At 37.5% G+C, this 21,656-nt stretch overlaps 1 protein-coding gene across 1 annotated transcript in view; it reads left to right on the top strand.

The window, feature by feature from the left end:
* The window catches only part of TUBGCP6 (tubulin gamma complex component 6), a 40,292-nt gene extending 20,167 nt beyond the window's left edge, over nucleotides 1-20,125 (top strand). The window contains exons 23-45 of the mRNA XM_066550681.1: nucleotides 1,333-1,543; nucleotides 2,068-2,241; nucleotides 3,274-3,395; nucleotides 3,718-3,793; nucleotides 4,236-4,345; nucleotides 6,142-6,233; nucleotides 6,326-6,465; nucleotides 7,223-7,372; nucleotides 8,050-8,131; nucleotides 8,209-8,297; nucleotides 8,474-8,589; nucleotides 9,204-9,342; nucleotides 9,429-9,545; nucleotides 9,787-11,086; nucleotides 11,527-11,573; nucleotides 11,829-12,021; nucleotides 12,288-12,456; nucleotides 13,752-13,893; nucleotides 14,860-15,054; nucleotides 15,312-15,444; nucleotides 15,669-15,882; nucleotides 16,953-17,152; nucleotides 18,914-20,125. Of these exons, the coding sequence (XP_066406778.1) occupies nucleotides 1,333-1,543; nucleotides 2,068-2,241; nucleotides 3,274-3,395; nucleotides 3,718-3,793; nucleotides 4,236-4,345; nucleotides 6,142-6,233; nucleotides 6,326-6,465; nucleotides 7,223-7,372; nucleotides 8,050-8,131; nucleotides 8,209-8,297; nucleotides 8,474-8,589; nucleotides 9,204-9,342; nucleotides 9,429-9,545; nucleotides 9,787-11,086; nucleotides 11,527-11,573; nucleotides 11,829-12,021; nucleotides 12,288-12,456; nucleotides 13,752-13,893; nucleotides 14,860-15,054; nucleotides 15,312-15,444; nucleotides 15,669-15,882; nucleotides 16,953-17,152; nucleotides 18,914-19,005 (4,303 nt within the window). The 3' untranslated portion in view covers nucleotides 19,006-20,125. The remainder of the gene's footprint in view (nucleotides 1-1,332; nucleotides 1,544-2,067; nucleotides 2,242-3,273; nucleotides 3,396-3,717; nucleotides 3,794-4,235; nucleotides 4,346-6,141; nucleotides 6,234-6,325; nucleotides 6,466-7,222; nucleotides 7,373-8,049; nucleotides 8,132-8,208; nucleotides 8,298-8,473; nucleotides 8,590-9,203; nucleotides 9,343-9,428; nucleotides 9,546-9,786; nucleotides 11,087-11,526; nucleotides 11,574-11,828; nucleotides 12,022-12,287; nucleotides 12,457-13,751; nucleotides 13,894-14,859; nucleotides 15,055-15,311; nucleotides 15,445-15,668; nucleotides 15,883-16,952; nucleotides 17,153-18,913) is intronic.
* The last annotated feature ends 1,531 nt before the right edge of the window (nucleotides 20,126-21,656 follow it).

The raw sequence follows: 21,656 nt of genomic DNA on the forward strand, positions 1-21,656 counted from the left end.
TTGCATCTTAGTTCCACATGACCTCAGTATAAATAGTGAAATGAGCATGTGTAATTCACAGATTTCAATATGCTGCATTAATAAGAATAAAGGAATAAAAGTTGTGTGATTTCAGCAGACTGGTTCTTAGAGTGCAGCAGTTTCACAGGAAGAGATAAAATCACCATTGTCAAAAAATGAAGAGATTAGGAAAACACTGTGTGAATGCAGCATTTTTCTAACTATTTTGACTTCTTACATGCTATGCAATTTGTCTCAATATAAAATGATTCCATGTTTTCAGTTTCAAAAGAGAAAGTGGTAATTGTAGAGCAGTAGAAGATTTAAACAAATATCTCCCTGTATTGTAGAGTATTGTATTCCTTTCCTCATCCTGTAGACAAATGAGAAAATTATCGCAGATTTCTTGATGGTCTGGTTAGGCTTATAGTTCTTTTGGCTTTTGAGTAGAAGATACATCTCCTGAGAGAAAGCTCTCTGCAGTCCTGTTAAGGGTTCCTGGCTCCCCTGAAATGGAAAGTAAAAGAAAAAGCAGGTATGGCAGGTATTCTGAGATTTCAGATGGCCAGTGGTGAGCCTGATTCTTGGAGAAGCTTTGCTCTGTATGTTTTCTTTAATTTTAAATAATAATCTATTGGTGTGCTGTTGCATTGTTAAACAGTGTTTTTTTATCTCTGAGACTTAGAAGCTCAGAAACTCAGAAGTTCATTGTTCTGACCTTTCAAAGCCACTGTAGCCCACTTGAGCTTTTTTCCTAGAACAAGACAGTTTTCCTTGCTGCCATTTAGACTGTAAGTGTCTAAGAGTCATATATAGACTATATGCCTGACTGATTTTGTGTAATACCTGCTACTGGAATTCAGAGGTTTTGGAAGAATTGGAAATAGAAATTGTTTTGGAGGGGATAGTAATCTTCACTGCAAAGAAGTAAAATGTGTTAATAGAAGTTCATTCTAGCAGTTGGAGTGTATTTGTCTTCAACTTACTTGAATATTAGCATTAAATGAACTATGGAAATATGGCATATATTTTCCTTGTTTTCCTAGTGTGAAAACTGCCATAAAAGCAGCTGGTAGTTCTGTGCCAAGGATTCTGTCTCTTTGAACTGATGTTCAAATTATCTATGTATTTATGTATTTGTTCTCTGCACTGAGTTTGAGCTATGGTTTCATTGACTGAATGCACATTCCCTTACAAATGTATATTACAAGTAACTTTTCTGTGAGGAATTCGGTCTGTGCAAAACTCTGAAATGCTTCTTTCTTCCTGTAAGAGATGTATTTCCTTCTTTTCACACAATCACCTTGTAATGTTGTGTTTACTCTGACACAGCCCACCTGGTAAAAGAGAGGAACCATATCTTACTGAAGCTGGGAGAGAAGCTTTTGACAAATTTTACAAACTTCGAGAAGGGGAATTGCAGCTATTTACTAATACTGTACTTCAGCTTCCTCAGCTTGTGCTGGTGAAAGAACCTGAACTGGTTAAGGATGTCTTGAATGTCCTCATTGGTGTGGTATCCACTACATTTTCACTCAATCAGGTAGGGAGGATTTTTATCTGCCCTTCCTAGTCAAATCTTTTTGGTTTTTTCCTTAATAGAGGTTTCCTCTTCAATACATTTATTTCTGCTGAGATCTTGCAGTTGTGACAAGTGTTAAGAAGTTGAATGTTGCCTAATGTCAACAGGGCAGTATTTATATATTGCAGTAATTATGTTACTGGAATAGGCTAAGATTATTTGTAGTTTTCTAAAGGGAAAATAGGTTTATGAGTACTTGAAAATAGATGTGTAAATAATTTTGTAGAATTGGGTTTTAAGGAATTAAGTAAAGGGTGTTATTCTCTACATTTGAAGGCATCATTCCTACTCCTACAATTTTGCCGCAATTCCATGTTTGTCTCACTGTCCTAGCTGTATAGACTCAGTCACCTGAGTCTCTAAACTGAGAATTCATCTGCTCTTATTTTTTGTGTGTAAGTATTTGCTATTTTAAATCACAGTACTGCTCTAGAAATCATTGAATCTGCCTTCCTTTTCTTTTTTTCCTCCCTATGTCCTCTTAGGCTGCTCAGTCATTTGTGATAAAGGAGGGGGTGTATGTGTCTGGAACATCACCAGAGACAATGCATAACCTGCTCTCGGAAGTTGCAGAGTATGGAACCTATTACACACGGCTGAGTCGTTTTTCTCTTCAGCCAGTTTTGGATTCCTCATACAGCAAAGGACTTGTGTTTCAGGTAAAACAATTGCATTAAATCAACTGGATTTAATGAGCCAATTATCTGAGGTAGAGAAGGTGACTGATTTCATGTAAAGCTGGAATTTCTGCATTCTGCAAAACTGCAGGGTATTTTTAGTGTAATGCTCCATCCCAGGTCAGCAAGGAACAGTGCTGCTGAATTTAAATCTCAGCTCTCTGTGCTGAGGGCTTGCTTGCACTGAAACATACAGTAAAATGTCTTTGTTACCTTTTGTTTAGTGATATTGTTCTGTTGTGGACTAAAGAATCAAAATTTTTAAATGCTTTAAAAACATTATTTATTTATACAGAAAGATGTATAAAATTAGAATACATAAAATTTCTTAGTACACTGTGTATATATATGTATATATATATATATATATAAAATACTTTTCAAACATAAAAACTTAGGTAGAAAAATATGGTATTGAATAGCTCTACTTTTTACTTTTTTTTTTTTTACTTTTCCTTGGCTCAAAATTAAGTGCAAATTTTCCATGTCAGTCCTCTGTATATTATGTTGAGCTGTATGTGCGCTCTGTTATATCTGGTGATTTAATCTGTTCCTAATGCATACAATTAAGTTGGGATTAGTTATGAAAACCTATTCATTCTGAATATTTGATTTACAGCAATGTTATTCAATTTCTGTTAAGAAGGTCTCTCTGTTAGATAAAGTCGTAGATGAGTGTTTTGCAGTGTTCAGTTTAGGCATAAAAGTAAGGAAGCAGGTTTCCTTGGGTTGGTATTACAGAGAATGAGGAGCTCCTCAAAGGACTAGTCAAAGAATCTGAACCAAGATGTTTTATTTCACTGTGCATGGCTACAGGCTCTATGCACTGCATGTGTGAAGAGTATAGAGGAGCCATCGGGCTCATTGCATGGACCCTCACTTGCCCCTTACTTTGGTGTTCAAGTCTCCCTTACCTGCATATGCCATTTATTTTACTAAAAGGCTTGTGAGAGACATTGATAGACTGTTAACAACTTTCACAGTAAGACTTTAAATATTTTCTGTTCCTACCAGGCATTCACAAGTGGACTGAGAAAGTATCTTCAATATTACCGAGCCTGTGTTTTGTCAACACCTCCTACTTTAAGTCTTCTAACAATCAGCTTTCTATTCAGAAAATTAGGTCGTCAGCTGAGGTAAGAGAATGATATTAAATGTTTAAGCTTTTCCTTGCAGAAAATGTGCAATCTCTTCATATACACTGAAAAAGACCATATTGCATGGGCATTCTTATTTAGTCTATCAGTGTTTTTCCTCTGTTTTACAGAATTTTTTTTTTATATCCAGACTATTCAAGGGAAAACATACAAGGTCTTTATACTCAGTTTCTTTGTTATGCCTGTTATCATTCAGCAGATAGTGTGATTATTGTACAGTATTCAAATTCAGCAAAGTTCATCACTGATCTTGGAGACTCCTGGATGAAGTTTTTACATGTGTTTTAATACTGTTTTTTAGGTATTTGGCTGAACTGTGTGGCATAGGAACAACAGCGCTGGGGATCAGTGGTGGAGCTGGTGCTTCATTTCCTACGGTGATTTTTTTATTTGATATTTTTATGTTTGTTTTGGGTTTCAATGTTAATATTCTTCAAATATGTTGGATTTTACATTAAATACTTAGTGCTGGTCTCTCTGCTAGCAAAGCCATGATCCTGGACCTCCAGTTAAAGCACTATAATCCTTTCTCCAGATGCATAAACATTTGGAAATTTGTCCAGGGTTTTCAATTCCTAAAATAAACAAAGGGCTCAAAATAAGCCTTCTAGTCAACTCTAAACATACCTGTCTCACTCTAGAGATGATAAAGTGAGCTTGAGGTACTTGCTCAGGTAAAGTGATCTAAACTGCAAATAGATGGAGGAAATAAGATGAATCTGCCTTCTGTGTTTAGTGAATTATGTCAAGCCATGTATTTTTGTTATTAAAGTTGTTGTGAAGTGTGTTGCCTAATGTTAAAATATTGTTCATTTTTAGGGTGTTAAATTGCTTTCATATCTGTACAAAGAGGCTCTCAACAATTGTAGCAATGAGCATTATCCAGTTCTTCTGTCTTTGTTGAAGACAAGCTGTGAACCATACACAAGGTGTGTCCATACTGTTCTCTGCATAACTGAGTTTAAGAATTATGAATTGGTAATCTGGTTAGTAAATCTGTGTGTTTAACAGTGGTTTTTTAATATTTTCAGAAAAAAATACATGTCTGTATATGCAGTATATATTAAAATTAATTAATTTTGCTGTTCTGTCCCTCTTAGCTCAGTAACAATGTAAGGGGTTATGTGTGGCTAGATTAGTAAATAAATATGTGTAAATAAGACTTAATTCTTGCTGCTGGTCATGGAAATTCATACTGGAATATAAGATTTGGATAAACTTTTTTTTTTTCTTCTCATACCTCAGTTAAAATCATGAAACTGGAAATGAACAAGTTTCTTTCATTGTACAAACTGGGGAAGTTCATGCTTTTTTCCACTGTCTTTTTGTTGTGGGCTTTTTAGTAAGCGAAAATGAATAAAATATCTGTTGTTCATTAAGTACATCTAACTAACTGATAATAGGAGTAACTAAAAGTAGAGTTCCTTGGATTGCAACAGTCTTGTTAAGCAGTGCTCATCAATTTAAAAATTATTAGTTTACAGACATCTGAAGAGATGGTCAATTTTTTAAAACTATTTACAGGAATTATAGCTGTAGCCCATCATCAGTTTGCAATGTTACATAATAGATGTAAAAATACAAGAGTAAACAAAAGTCTGTCAAAATGCTCTAAATTTAAGATTCCTCCCATGGCCACCCTTCTTGTGTTTTCTTCCTTCTACATGAAATGATCTTCAGAGAAATTTAATTTCAGATTTACCAGAAGCCTCACTGAAATATCTTCACAGCTCTTACCCTGCTATTTATAGAAGGAAGTCAGATTTCTGAAATACCAAGGGCATCACATGGAACCTAAAAAAATCTGGATTGCTACATTGATTCCTAAATTTGCTGCAGATATCTATTGAAGCATCAATTATACATGAGCAGGACTACCCTGGAAGAAGCCTCTATTATCTGCATAAAGTGTTACCCACTCATTTATTAACCTGAAGGAAATTAAATAATACAAGTTGTTGCTCAAATAAGTGACAGAAGCATCAGATTTAACAATTTAAAAGTGCTTAACTTTTTACTTACAACCTTGAAGTTGAGCAGAGTTTGCTGTGTCATATGCTTCCTCTTTGTTGCACAGTGTTAAGTAAAAATAAAAAAAAATTAAAAAAAAAATCTTCCAGGACCTCTGAGCCTTTTTATCTATAGCCTCAGGTTGTATAAAAGTAGTGGGTTTTTTATTTCTTTAAAAGTTTGGCTCACACAGAGAAAATATGAAAAAGCATGAATAAATATGCCAAAATAGTAGTTCTCATCATTGCATGTATATTAAAAATGTCTCTGGGTCTGGGGAAAAAGTACTTGGTATTGCATCTTTGTTTTATACCCTTTTAGTTTCTCCCTGCTGAAATTACCTCTGTTTAAAACAAATCCTTTCTGCTTTTCTCTTGCTGTGCATGTGATGTGCTGCGAAGTTTTCTGTATATTTTTTATATATATTTAGTAAATTGATATGCAGGAATAAAATCATTGTTTTAATTGATGCACTGTTCTCTTATCTAAACTAATTATCGCTAAAATATTCTATTAAAAATAGTTTAAGCAAGGTGTAGAGCCACAATTTCCTGTATATTTAAATGTCAGTGTCACAGCTCTTAATTGATGGCTTTTTTATCCTGTCAATATCTTGTGTCTTTTGGGATTTTAAAGAGCATACTAACCCCTTGGCTATAATAAAGAAGAGAATGCAAGAGGATTGATTTTCAATATTGTACAATTTTTTTTTCAGATTTATCTATGATTGGGTATATAGTGGTGTGTTCAGAGATGTTTATGGAGAATTTATGATTCAGGTGAATGAGGATTATCTTTGTTTCAGAGGTACAGTATATATATGGAGCATTTCTAATTTATATAATTTGTGCTGTTAATTAAATAACTAAAAGACGTATTTCCATCTTTTTGTTACACAGATAAGCATTACTGGACTCATGGTTATGTATTGATTTCAAAAGAAGTAGAAGACTGTGTCCCTGTATTTCTTAAGCATATTGCTAATGATGTATACATATGTGGGAAAACTATAAACTTGCTGAAATTGTGCTGTCCCAGGGTAAGTTTTGGGTTGCTTCCTTCCTATTACATTACTCTCTAGAGCAAGAGTTTTTAGCAAGTTCACTCCCTTATCCCTTGGTATTATGTAAGTAGGATGATGAAGGGCAATTACTTGCTCTTAGATACTTGTGAGCTGATTATCCATTCTACTTGCTACCACCTCACTGCAGAAATATACATTTTAACACCATCAGATTTATTGTATACAATGTACATGATGTATTTTTTTTCTTAGTTTTGAAAGCAGAAATATTTTAGGCATTCAAACAAGTGCCTTCCACTTCTTGCACTACTTCTTTTTGGTTTAAAGCTGCCTCACTCTTAGCAGGTCATGGCTCAGTTCTGCACAGTTCTTTCAGTTGTATCACTGCATTTTCAAAAAGTTCTGTTTATTGGTATTTTGCAGAATGATTCTTGTCCTTGATAAGAAAAACATGTTCGACTACTTTGTGTCTTCTCTCTATATGCCCAAAAATAAAACAACCAGAGAAGTGTCTAAAGTCTGTAGGCATTCCCAGGTAGCAAGCGTTCTCCTTAACATCAGAGCTGCTCAGTCTCAACAGGGCAGAGCAGCTCATTATCAGCTATGTAGTGTCAGGAGTAAGCCTAATACCTCAAGTGAAATAGATCCTGTATGGAGGTTTGTGTCAGTGTCTTGAAGCAGGACTAAGTTAAAAAAATGTATAATGTGAATTCATAATATAAAATTTTACACTCTTTAAAATGTATGTAAAAGGAAATCTCTCATTTTTCAGCATTATATATGTTGGTCAGATATACCTGTTCCCCGGATTTCAGTTATTTTTTCCCTTGAAGAATTGAAAGAAATAGAGAGAGATTGTGCAGTGTACGTAGGTCGAATGGAAAGAATTGCTCGATACAGTTCCATAAGCAAGGAGGAAAAGGTAAATGAATAAAGGAACAAATACCTCATTATGATTTTTTTACAATAGTCAATTTTCATTTTTGTTATAACCTCTAAAGAATTTGTATTTACAGTCAGAATTTTTTTGTGGGCAAATTGCAGTTTTAATTGCAGCAAATAAAAATTATTAAATATTGAAATTATGTAATATAGCTTTTAAAAGTATAGGTGGTGTGTTGACATTTTTTAGCCTTTTCATATATTAAATGAGTGTTAGACTTCGATCTTAGTTCTTTACTTCAGGAGATTTGTCCTCTTACTGAAAAGACTGTTAGATTCTGATTTAACAAATGAGGTAAGATAATTAATAACCAGATAAGACTAATTGTGATTTCCATGGCTAATTGTTTTTTCAGAACATTTTAACTACAAAGATATTTCTGGCCTTCAGATTCCATTAATTTAGCTTATATATCAGATGGATTTGGTTTGTTTTAAAATCTGGAGTATTAACTTTCAATACTAGTTTGTAGATTTTGCATTTACTTACTTCTTTTATTCATATTTTTGTTGTATTAATTGATTAATAACCATTATAAAATGTGCATCTGTCTTTGCAACTGTGTATCAGTGTATTTCAAGTCTAAAATAATAGAAAAAATTCCACCTTGGCTTTTTTTTTTAATTCAATTTTATTTTCTTGTATTTTATTTTTAGGATTTGCGCATGGAAATAGCCAAACAAGAATTAATTGTTCATGCTCGGGAAACTGCTAGCAAAGTACTGAAAGCCATTAGTGGTAAGTTATAATGGCATTTTATGTCTTCTCTAGTGGGTTTGTTAATGTAAACTAACAGTATCTTTATTTTAATACAGACAAGCAAATATCAGAACGAATGGCTTTGGATGCAAAGAAACGGGAAGAGTTTCAGAAGCTGAAAGAACAGTTTGCAAAGGACCAAGAGGTATCTCTCTGCCATTCTAGAGGCAGACTGTATTTCTTAGGCAGATAAATAAATGGATATGTTGTACTGAAGTTGAATTAGTAGCTCATGGTGTATACAAATAAGAACTTCTTGTAGATGTGTGTGTTACAGCTGGTATTGGGAACAGCTTTTAAAAGTGTTAAATATTTATGCAGCGTCGTCTTGCGATAAAGCAGGAGGAGATTGACGATGATTTCAGCTATGCTCGAGAGCTCAGAGAGAGAGAAAAAAGACTGAAAGCTTTAGAAGAAGAACTGGAAAAAAAGGCAAGGTAAATGTATCCGAGTTGTCTTCAAAATTATCATAAAGATCTCAGGAAAAAATAATTGTATGTTAAAATTTACAGTAGTTTGCAGACATTGTTCTACAAGGGTAATATTTGCAGTTAGAAGATGGATGTAAGAATTTTTGGTAATCTGTGAGCAATTTTGTTACAAATGGTTAGTGGCCAAAAAATCTGGGACCCACTAATTTGTGCCAACCCTATGCAGTCTGGGTTTTGCTATAATAAGAATTACAGGGAAAAAAGTTGACTGCATCTTAAAATCTAAAAGCAGAGCCCACAGCAAAAATGGTCACATGTATGTCAAAGCAGAAGTAAAAAGCAGTTGGAGTTAGATTGATATTTCACTTTCTTCTGTTTAATCTAAAATTACTTTAGCGAAATGAGTGACCTACTAAAAATAGTTACAGAAATATATGTTGACTAAAAATGCAGTACTGTGTTTTCCACCTGTTTATTCTCTGTGACTGAAGCCTCTGGCTTCTACATTTTAAGAACCAATTCTCAGTTCTGAAGGGCTAAAAAGTCTTACTCTTTAGATGGGAAGATGAAAATCAATGTGCAAAAATCTGTAACTTAGCTTTCTTTTTACCTTCATTTAGGCAGGAATTAATTGACCATTATAGTAAACTTTCTGATGATGCAGCCCGTAGGGAACAAAGAAAATTATGGAAAATCCAGCGCCACAAGTTGGAAACAGCCCGTCTTAAGTTTCTGTTAGAAGATCAAAAACGCATTGAGGTACCTCCTAAAAAGATTTAAGAAGTGTAATTTAGAAAATTTAGTACTTGATACTTAAAGACTTTTTTCTTTTTTTTAACTTGTAGGAAATGCTTGAAAAGCTTCCAGATGGAAGCTACAGGAGAAAATTGGATATTATTCCTTATAAACAGTGCCAGTTGGCTTTGGATAAAACCCCTGTTGAGAAAGAGCCACCTTCACAAGTGAGTTTATTTTCTTACGTAAACTTCAAGTTGCTGTTCCAGGTTTCCCTAAAGGGACCTAATTTCATGGTTCATTTCAGTTCAGTAAACACAAGGTTCACTGTAACAGCAAGGCGAGTAGTTATCATTTATGTAGTCATCAGAAAAATTGGAAAATTTTTAATCCTGTAATACAATAATACCTTACTTAGTAGGTTGATATGTGACCAGCCATACAGTGTAATAATTATTTCTTTTTTAGGAGTCTTTTGTGAAACCTCTGCCTTCTAATGAGACAGTTGGCAGAGAGGAATCTGAGACTGAACAGGAATATGCTGCTTCTGCTGACAAAGCACTGCCTGTGCCAGAGCCAGCAAATAATAATGCTGATGAGCATTTTCAGCCTAAAGCAACAGGATCTGAAAGCAATCTCCAAAATTCAGAGAAAGCATGCAGTTCTCTATACAGTGCTGAGTCCTTGCCTGACTCCAATGTGAATATAGAAGATTTCTTATCAAAGTCACAAGATGAACAGTGTGTTGCTGTCAGGATACAAGGATCTTTGCTAGATGAAGCATTCCAAAATATTAACTCAGATCTTTCTGAGACTTTGCAAGTGAGTGAAAGTCAGCCTGTCGTGAGAGGAGCAGCAGAAAAAGACAGTACACCATTGCATCAGCAGAGCGAGTATGATTTCAGTACAGTTCTCAGACCATCTGCAGCTTGGCAGGGACATGTCAGAGTTGGGGAAAACGTATTTCATGTGGACGACAGAAGGCCTCGCTGGAATATTCATGGACATGCATCTGATGCCAACATTAGAGTGGGAGAATATGTACCTCAAGTGGACACTTACCAGCCACATTCAAGTCCTTATGGGCATTCTTCAGATTCCCATATAAAAAGCAGCAGCTATACTTCTGAAGTTGAGTCTAGGCGACCTCGATGGAATATTCATGGGCATGTTTCTGAAGCTCATATTAAAATTGGGGAATATGCTTCAGAGATAGAGACCTCAAGGCCCAGGTGGAACATCCATGGTCATGCTTCAGAAGCCAATATTAAGATTGGAGAGTACGTGTCAAATGTAGCTCCTACAAGGCCTCGATGGAGCAGCCATGGTCATGCATCTGATGCCAATATCAAGATTGGTGAAAACGTGTCAGAGGTGGCCTCAGCCCGGCCTCGTTGGAACATCCACGGGCACGCCTCGCAATCACACATCAAAATTGGAGAGCTGGTGTCGGATACAGAGCCTTTGAAATCCCGTTGGAGCCCCTTTGGACACGCATCCCAGTCTAGCATCCAAATAGGGAAGTGGGCCCCATCTACAGAAAGTGATCCCATACCTCATCGTAAAGCCATTTCGGGTTCTTCATCTGACTCCACAGTTCAGACACTTCTGTACAGTGAAGAGGTCTCTCCTGCTGAAGGGAGCAGAAAGGAAGCAAAACCAACACAAGTTAAGGAAGAGACTTTGCCACAGTCACAGATATCTGACTCTCCTGATGCTAATATTAAAGATGATAAAAAGGAAAATACAATAGAAAAGAAACAAGAAGGTAAAATAAAATTAGGTTTATTCAGTCAGCATTTGTTTAAGGGCTTGTGAAAGTAACTCTGAATGTTTATTTTCTAAATGGGTCCTTTCTTCCTTAATTATTCCACTTAATTCCTTGCATTACTTTTCATATAGTGCTAGAATTCAGAGGAAAGAATTTGAGCTTAGACTTGTCTCCTATATGCAAGAAGCAGAGCATTAAAAAATGAAACTTTTAGCCTGAAATTTTGTGAAATAGGACCTTTAGGGTCCTTAAGTAGAGAACATGTATAAAACTACCTGGGTGGGGCTGTGAGGAGGTACTGTTATTGGTATGGTTGTTTCTGTGATAGTTTATACAGGAATTTTTAACAACTTTAGGAGCAGATCTGAGGTATGAACCAAGTATTATAAGCAGGTCTAAGTAAATGCTGACTTTAATTGTATTTACAATAATTACAGATGTTGCCAACAAGGACCCTTCTCCAGATTCCTCACAGAGCTTACAGGTAAGAAACAAAAGTGGTTGTGGAGGGAACTTATTTTTCTTTTGAAAAATTGAACTGATAATTAAGGTAGTAAATTTCTCTCCTAATCTAGTAGTCACTGTAAAATCATATTGTTTTTACATGTCTGAAACACACAGGTGAGTAAGCTCTTCTCTTTTCATTTGGAACAGCTAGGCCGTTACCTGTAGGAACACATGAAGCCTAAACAGACAAAGCCAGCATCTCTCATAAAATTTGTCCATTCGTGACTTTTAGAGAGAAGAACCTGAAAAGGCCATTTCACAAGATACCGTGCCTCAAGAAACTCTATCTTCTGAAGCTAATGCTGCCACCACTAAGGAGAGAGAAGGGGAAGAGGAAGATGCATGGAAGAAAGAACAAGCTTACTTGAAAACCTTATCTGATCAGTATTGTATTGAAAAGTATCAAGATAGTTATGATTTGATGTGTGAGTAGAACTGTTGGAACAGTAGATCAATAGAAGATGTGGTGAATTTGAGCTAGAAAGCTGAATGCTATGGCTTCTCAGTAAATTACCAATGTTAGGAACTGCAGTAGCCAAACAATTTGCTCCAAGGCACAAAGATGAGAAATACATTTTGACATGTTACGATTTTCTAACCTAGAGGTGTTTGTATACAGAGTTTAATAGGAACATATTATTAAGCTTCTTAACTATAATAACTTATATTGTTTGTATATTTTTAAATGTAGCTGAACCACCAGTTTCTCATCTCTTGCATCACGTGATACCAAGGTCGTACACGTTTCCTGTGGATCCTACAGTGCAGTCTGCAACAGATGAAACTGCTGTACAGCTGAGTGAGCTCTTGTCTCTGCCAGTGCTGATGAAACGTTCTATTACTGCTCCACTTGTATCTCAGTGAGTATTTGTTAGGAATTATGCAATTAATTTCGCAATTAATCTTGAATTCTATTTTGAGACAGGAGTTGCACATAGATGTCTTAAATTTGCTCTTAGGTCCTAGAAGTAATTCAGTAAATGGTCCATTAGTAATTAAAAAGTTCAGATCTGCATGATAAATAATAACATAAACTTAGACATTTATGTGCAAATTAAAAATGTGAATGTCTGTTTGGAATATAAGCACTCAGAAGGAACTCTTTTACATTATGCAGCAGTGATTTTGACACCATTAGTTTCCTTGTTCTTTTAAAAAGAAGGTGTATTCTTTATGTGTGCTAGTTTATATTTGAAAGATGAAAGCTAAGGGAGTAAAAAAAATATTTTGATTCTTGAAATCTCATATTGATCAGGGTATATTTCATGCTTCTGTGGGAACTCCAGCTTCAAGGCTGTTTTGAGGTATAATAGAAGCTGTTAGTGTTACCATTGGGATATATATGGAAACCACATACATCTTGGATGGTTTAATTATTATATCTAATAATATTTTAAATAAAAGTTTTTGTTACTTTGTGCAAGATTAGCTTTTGTCATGAAAACAATTACAGACACTTTTTTTAGAATCTGCTTTCATGTAAGTTTCCATCTGCTAGCTCTGAGTATGCTATACTCAAAGTTTGGTGCAATGTAGAAAGATGTTATTGTCTAACCTTATTTTAAACATCTGATTAGCTACCAGAACGATCTGTGTACAGATTCACACAGCAAACTGAGCCTGAGTTTTTGTGCTGCCAGAATTACCCTATCCCTGATAGGCAAGTTAAATTATTTAGAGCTAGGTTGAATACCTACATGGTACTGTAGACTGTGTATAGATCTATAGTATAGATCTATACTACTAGACTGTAGTATAGATCTTAATATCTGGTGTCAGAGTTTTTTCAATTAGTATATTCTTATTGGGGATTTAATAGTCTTTTAATTTGTGTAGGTGACAGAGATCATTTTATCAGCTATTGATAAAATGTTGGTCCAGGTCCAGCAGCATATTCTATAGATCACTGTATGTAGCCAGTCTTAAAATACTTCCCCAGTATTTTTCAGAACCCAATTACATGAAATGGTAGGTTTTAATTCTGATATATAATGGATGAAGATTTTTTGTCTCATGTTTTTTGCCTATATGAATAACATCTTAGAGAGCAGAGTTAAGTACTGGAGCATTAATCTGATGTAGCCACAGCTGATTGTTAACAGTAAGGAAGGAGTTGCATGTAAGTGTAATATCTTTTCTGTGTTTTTATTCTTAGTGTTTCTCTTGTGAACAAAGCAATAGTTGATTACTACTTTGTGGAGCTGAATGTAGAGAAGCATTTTGAAGCATTGAGACACTTTTTGTTAATGGAAGATGGGGAGTTTGCTCAGTCACTCAGTGACCTGTTGTTTGAGAAGGTATTTGCTTTGTTGTCTTAACCCCAGCGTTTGGGTTGTCTGCTTTACCTTCATGCCTCTGAATTGATTTGGATGGGAATGAGAGAATGGTGTGAATTGGAATCCTGGCTTGTGGAGTTTTCCTCTTTTGTACTGTGTAGCAAGGAACTCTGTTAATATTGTAAGGATGGAGAAAAAAGGTCTTGGACATATAAGCACTCCTAGAAGGGTACTTCACTATTTCCTGTGAAAACTGCTGCACTATTGCTGTCCCCTCCTGTCTGCTGGCTGCAAGGCTGGAAGAGCCTGTTGCCATTTGCTAAAATCCAGTGGAAAGCTACCCACTGTGTTGCAAGCTACCTACTCTTACCTTAAATATCCTCAGCTAGAGAGCAGAGGGGAGGCCATGTGAAGAGAGTGCTGGCCCTCTGATGAGGCAGTATTTTCATGACTTACTGCTGTGTTCATGGGGAAGACAGCAAGGTAGGACAGATAGCCTGGGTTGATATAGATGGTTGCCCATGGAGATAGGCAGCTGTAGGAGAGTTAATGCATTTCTCTGAGTCCTGAAAATGCCTTAGACCCAACTAGAGAAAACACCTGGGGATTTAGACTTGATGGATAGCTTTATTTGTAAACCTCTGAGAGTGCTGAGGTGATGAGATAGGCAGATTCAAGTCAGATAAATTCCTTGGGTCCCTGGCTTTCTAAAGACTCTATTCCCTGCAGGAGGAACTGAACCACAGCAGACATATGAAAATAAATCACTGTAGGTATGAGATTACCCTTCAGGCTGTGAACAGAAAAGAATTCAGAAGTTGGTTCTTATGCTGTTCATGAGTCCCTATGGCAGAAGTAAAAACTTCCAATCAAGGCAGGGTAGTCACCACTTTATCATTGTGCTTTAATTCACCCGTGTTCAAGGGCCAAGACTTTTTATTAATATGGTGTAATTAGTGGTTTGTTTGTTGTTTTTTTTATCCCTAGCTTGGATCAGGACAAACACCTGGTGAATTGCTGAATCCACTGGTTCTTAATTCTATCCTAAATAAAGCACTACAGTACAGTCTTCATGGTGACACCCAGCTTGCTTCCAATCTTTCTTTTGCCCTCAAGTATCTCCCAGAAATGTTCACGCCCAATGCACCGGATGCTCTGAGTTGTTTAGAGCTCAGGTACAAGGTAAGAGGTCATGGAGCAAGGTAGAATACTGCAGTTATGCCATGGTTCTTATGCACAATGGTAAAGTGAATATGTTAATAAGAATGCAGTATCTAAGAATGGAGTAAAATAATGTGTAAAAACTGCAGGATTTACTTAGCCTGACCATTGCATTGCATTATTAAAATACATAATAATTGTTGAAATACTTGTATTTTAAATAATGTTACAATTTCTAACAAAAAATGTAGTATGGTTAGCACTGTTGTTTCTTGTAGGTTGACTGGCCTCTGAACATTGTCATTACTGAGAGCTGCATGAATAAATACAACAAGATTTTCTCCTTTTTGCTTCAGCTGAAGCACATGGTGTGGACTCTCAAGGATGTTTGGTTTCACTTAAAGCGCACTGGTAAGTGTGACTAGTGAAAGAGAGCATCCTGTTCAAAATGCAAAGGAAGATTTCTAAAGAAAACTGTGGGTTTTGAATTTTGACATGACTGTATACAAGCAATTGTCTAGCAGAGGTGCTGAAGGCATTTTAAACAGGATTAGACTCTACTAATAAAAATCTTAATTCCTTAAAAAATTCTGATTTTAGATGGTCTCTGTGGCTGATTCTGCTTTTATTTTCAGCTTTAGTGAGTCGTGCATCAAATTCTGTCCAGTTTCGACAGCTCCAGCTGTATAAACATGAGATGCAGCATTTTGTGAAAGTAATTCAAGGTTACATTGCTAATCAGATCCTTCATGTTACATGGTGTGAATTTGGAAACAAACTGTCTTCTGTGGGCAACCTAGAAGAAATTCACAGAACGCATGCTGAATACCTCAACAAAGCTATCTTCAGGCAAGCTACCATACTTAGTTTTACTTCAAATGCATGTTAAGGGAGTGACCAGTCCTAGCCTAATGTATTTGTGCAAAACTGATTTTTACCTGACACATTAACTAGTCTTTATCTATGAAAGTGTTCTTATGTAAGAAACAAACTTCTTTTTGAAATGGCATCTCACAAGCTCTGTACTTTGATACTTTTTCTCAGCTATCCTTTTCATTTCCCTGGACTCCTTGAGTTACCTCCTGCTCCTGGTCACTATGCCTCTGCAAGCTTCCAGCTGCTCAGGACAGCTCTAAACTAAGGGCACACACACCACAGTTCTTTTTCTTTCACTCCATCCTTTGTAAATTACTGCTGTTCCATTCTTCATTAGTGTGCACAGTAAGCCTTACTGAAGGATATGAGATGCATCTCCTGTACAATGTGTGTGCTTTTAATACACATGTGCAGTGACCAGGGCTGGACTTGGAAAGAACAAAAAGATTTGTCTAGCTTTATGGGCAGTGCAAGAGACAGCCATCTTTTAGGAATCACAGGCTTTTAGCCCCTTAGTTACTGTATGTGAGGCAGAGGGGTGGTGTGACTAAAAGGAAAGGAGCTAGAGTTTATTTGGTTACTTCTTGAAAAGTGTACACTGAAATGATGAAGTGGTGAGATGGAGGGAGATGATATGGAACAGAAATTATAAGCAAGAAAAGAAATTTCTCCTTTCATGTCTCTCTTTTCGAGTTTTAATCAGAAAAGACTTGCCTGGAGCTGCTCTTTGGATAGCAGGTGGTAGGATGAGAGAATATTAAAGTTTAAGGAAACTCAGAGCATGTTGTTGTTAAATGTCATCTCTTTTGCACATGCAGATGTCATTCTAGAAATCAGATTCTCCAGGGCAGATATAAGTTTCTGGGAAGTGCAAGTAAACTGTGTTTGATTTAGGCACCTTGTTTAAAATTTGTTGGCTGCAGTCTTGGGGATTTTTTTAAGCAATTATCTTTAACCTAAAGGGTTGTCACTCCTTTGTATTTGTAGTCTTACAACCACTAAATTGCATCAACTAATTTCTGAAGCTGTTTTTGTTCTGTCAGGGGTCTGTTGACAGAGAAGGCAGCCCCTGTGATGAACATCATACACAGCATCTTCAGCCTCATCTTGAAGTTCCGCAGCCAGCTCATCTCTCAGTCGTGGAGCTTCGATGCAGGGAAGCAAATGGCTGTTCATCCCAACTTTGGTCTGATGCAGCAGTCCTACAATACCTTCAAGTATTACTCCCATTTCTTATTCAAAGGTAAGAAATTGCATAAATTCTAGATAGAAGAAAAGGTCAACTGGCTACTGGAATATTTTGGTAGTATAATGTATAGGTAGGAAGATTTGTATGCTTAGGGAGTGTTGGAAATATAGTTCCCAAATGCAAACTGCATTGTTGTGGTTTGCCAAGATCTGCATATACATCAATTAAGATGTACACACATGAAATCTACCAGATATTTCAAAACTGACTGTAAGTTTTTGCTGATTTACAAAATAAGTATTTGGTATTTAGCTGTACTTTTGTGCATACATTTTTTCTTTTCTCTGGAAGTGAGTTCTGAAACTTTTTATTGGCAGCAATGAGAGATAGTTAGATACCACTCAGAAGTAATTTTAGATATATATGCGACAGTTGAATTTTGCCACTAGTATGAGATTTGGGAGTTCTGATTCTCATGTTGGACTAAAGCTCAGAGAGCCTTCCAGCACATGCTCCAGGCAAGTTTTTCAACTATTTGCCAAGTGTTCTTTCCTTTACCATGGTAACATTTCATCTCACTGTCACCTTAGGCTATAATGTGCTGAAATGGTTACCTTCCATTTGTCTTTCAGATCTTGCTTGTGTTTTAGTACATTACTTATCCTTCATCTGTTATAAAGGTTGTTTGTGGGATCTGGGTTCCTTTTTTTTAGGAAAACTTGAATTCCTGAAGGAGGTGCATCTGCTTTTCTTAGATCTATTCTTCTAAAATATTTTCTAGTTCAGACTATATTCTTCAGGAAATGAGCTGCCCTTTTTATTCTTTAAGGGTGTCCAAAAATGGTATCAAAGGACCAAAAACAGATATTTCAGGATGAGTTAGAATGGCTGCTTCCAAATTCTACAGGAAGTCAGAACACCTGTGGGAGCCACCTAAGCCCATACTACGAGATCTATGGTTGCTTCATGGACAGAGATTAATAGACCATTCTGTAAGGAAATCTGATGAGTGACCCAGTTTTTTACACCCTCTTTGTTAAGCACTACAAAACAAATATGTGCTTGTTCATCTCCACTTGTACCTTCAGTCACCATGTATTGTAAAATGCTCTCTCTCCACAATGGGTTGATCCAGAATCCATTGAAAGCCAATACAAAGTTGTCTGGACTTCAATGGCTCTGGCTCAGGCCCAAACTTCTAAAATGACACCTCCCCTTCTTCCTTGCATGCTGCTGCTGCTTGCTAATTCCCTTGATATTGGTGCATGGGATGTTTGTGAGCTTAGGGAGCTTCTGTTGGCTTTTTTCCTTTGTAATTGAGGATGTTTAGAGCAGTTGGTGTGTTCGTTCATAGAGCGTGAGGGCTTTGTCCTAGGAATTTCTCTTGGGTTTTCTCTTTCACAATGGACTTCACTCAAGAAAACTTCAGCAGAGCTGCTTCTTTCACAGAGGTCTCCTGAGGATGTAAACATGCTTCCTGGTCAGTTGAAATTGTGATAGGAACACACCATCTTTATTGTGAAAGATTCAGTGATTTCTTTGTTTCTATGAAAGCAACATAATAAGGAAATGCTTTGTTAGAATAATGCACTTTCACTTAGAACTGACACATAGTCTTTTTTTTTGCATTTATTTAAAATATTTTATAATTCCAGAAAGAAACACTGGACTTTTCTTATGTTAAAATATACATTTGTTCTCAGATTACTGCATTATGCTTTTTTTTTTTAATTAAAAGGCACAGATGCTGTCAAGGATGAATTTACAATATTAATCTTAGTTGAAGCTTACTTTATTTCTTTTATTTTTTTCCAGTGGTAACAAAGCTGGTAAATAGAGGATACCAACCACATTTGGAGGACTTTCTGCTGCGAATTAACTTTAATAACTACTACAAGGATAACTGAACTCTATAGAGTAAGGATCACTGATAACACGGTAAAACAGAAACTATGTGTATATGCTTATGATTTATAGAAGCTTATGCAAATGCCATGCAGGAGGCATTTTTCTTCAGTGAAATAATCTGCTATCTAAAAGCTTGAAGAGTATAGCCACCATACACAGAGCATGATGATGCTTAAAATCCACTAAACCTGCCAGTTGTTTCATCTGCTAAGAATTGATATTGTCTTTATTGCAGAGATAGCAGAGCTGAGTGCCTGGTCTTAACACAGGAGAGAGTGCAAAACTGTATATCTGTGAATGTGTAAATGTTGTATTTTCAGTGGTGTGAATTTCCTTCAATGTAAATACATGTATGTGAAATAAATTAACAGATACTTTTTAAAACTGCTGAGAAATGGGTATGAGGTACAAATGTTCCCACAGATATTAGTACCTGTTATTTGATGTGGTTTATTTTTAAACTAATATTAATTCTTAATCTAAATATAACTAATTTCTTTAAGAGTTGTAGTCACAGTGGAAGAGAACATGATGTGCCAAGGTGGTCTGATAGGAGATACAATATTTGACTATTCAAGCACTTGGTGATTGTTGGAACACTTGTGCCAAACTTAGTTTCTTTATCCTTAATTTAAACTATGCATCTCTTATTTTGTGGTAATTCTTTAAAACACCTAAAACAGAAATTCAGCATCACTAAGGCAAAATAAAGCTGTAATTCCCAATATATTCCAACTACTGCTTTCAACTAAAGGATCATATTTACATAATATTCCTTTTCCCACTTTGGTTTTTTTCCCTTATATTGTGAGAAGAGACAATTGAACTTTCAATGTCATAATATGAGAATGTTATAGAGAGGCAGTCAGCATTGAAATACTTTGGTTTTGAGATCCTGAAGTCATGGTTGACTAAAATGTGGATATATTCATGAGGAGCTCATTGTCTGATGAGGAGACAGTGATTTAAAGCTACAGGCCTGACTAGCAGTGTTACCAGGACTATGGACTATTGAATAAGATAATTTTATGATGTACAGATAGTTTTATAATATTTTTTCTGAATGAGAAATAAGTATTAGAGACAGAATATACCAGCTGTGAAGCTGACCTGAATGTTTCTGCTCTGATTCCAAAGTCAGTGTCAAAACATGGTAGTGCATAGTTGCAACATACACCTTCTGTGCTGTTTCTTTATCTGTGCTGTATTTAATTAACTCTCTGCCTTTTGTTCTGCAGAAAAGGGGATTGTAAGAGCAAGTGGCTTGCAGACTGAGCTGTTTTGTTGCCTAGGCAGGCAGAGACTTGTTTGTTTACCTGACTTGTTCTTCAGGAATTTACAGGACTGGGTGTGTATGTGCAGGGCGTGGCTTTTGGTGCAGACTGATGTCCTGAAGCCTCTGGACTTCCCTCCCAGTGTCTTTGGGAGCAGTATCTGATGTTTGGGACCTTATTGCTTGACCCTACACTGTTACTGTAGAAAGACCCATTGAACACTGCCTGAGTGCCGTGGTTTGCCTGGGGCAGACCTTTAACATAAACACAAGCAGTAGCACACAACAAAGATGGTCATGGACATATTTAAGCACTCTAAATGAGACAGCCCTGGGCAAAGCTGAGAAAGATGTTGTTTCTTTAAGGAAAGCAGTTCAGACTAGCGTGAAATGGAGGATGGAAAAGGTCTGGTCGCTGTCCGGAGCCGGACGCGCGGCCGCGCTGCCCCCGCTCCGAGCCCGTCCCGCAGCCGAGCCGGCGCCGCGGGTGCAGTTGCGGGCAGCGCCCTCGAGGTGGCGCCGTCTGGCCGAGGCTGAGCGGGGCTCCCGGGCGGGCGAAAGGCGGGATGGGGATGGAGGCTCCGCACCCTGGGGGAGACCGCGTTAAACAGACCCGGCCTGCGCCGGTGATCCCCTCTGTGTCCCTGTCCTCGCTCCCGCTCCCCCGCTGCCACAGCCTCAGCCTTCACCGGCTTCCTCTGCTCAGAAATCCCGCGGCCGCGTCTGCCGGCACCGCGCCCCGGGCGGAGCGGCTGTGCCGGGGAGGGCGGTGCCGAGCGGAGGCGGGCGGGCCCGGAGCCGCAGCCGCGACCGGCTGGGGATTCACGTGGAGCCGCTCCGTGCCGTGCCGAGCCGAGCCGAGCCGAGCCGCGCCGAGCCGTGCCGTGCCCTGTCCTGCCGCGGAGCGTCGCCTCCTTCAGCACCAAGAACAGCTACAAGTGTGGCTACGCGCCCGCCCCGCTGAGCCGAGCCGAGCCGTGCCGCGCCCCGCCGCCCTGAGCCGTTCCGTGCCGTGCCGTGCTAATATCAGGTGACTCACTGCCTGGAAAGGAGCTACTTGTCCCCATTTCCTTATTTTTCTTTTACACAGGGAGCCTAGAGGAACATTTCAAATACAGGAGTTTACATCTTAGATGGTTGAGAATGTCTCCTGAAGACCTGTGTGTTTTGCCCAAGAAAAGTCACCTCTGAGAACCCAAAAGTGTATTTACATGATTCTTACAGAAGAGTTCCAAGAGGAATTTGCTAATAGGGCATGCTCACACACTTACTCTGATGGATCTGGGCACACCAAGTGACACCATAATGTACCCATCATCACCCAACATCAACCTTGTGAACTTACATATCCACTCAGAGAATAACTTCAGACCAGGT

Source organism: Molothrus aeneus, chromosome 5 (genome assembly GCF_037042795.1).
Source record: "Molothrus aeneus isolate 106 chromosome 5, BPBGC_Maene_1.0, whole genome shotgun sequence".
NCBI classification, from domain to species: domain Eukaryota; kingdom Metazoa; phylum Chordata; class Aves; order Passeriformes; family Icteridae; genus Molothrus; species Molothrus aeneus.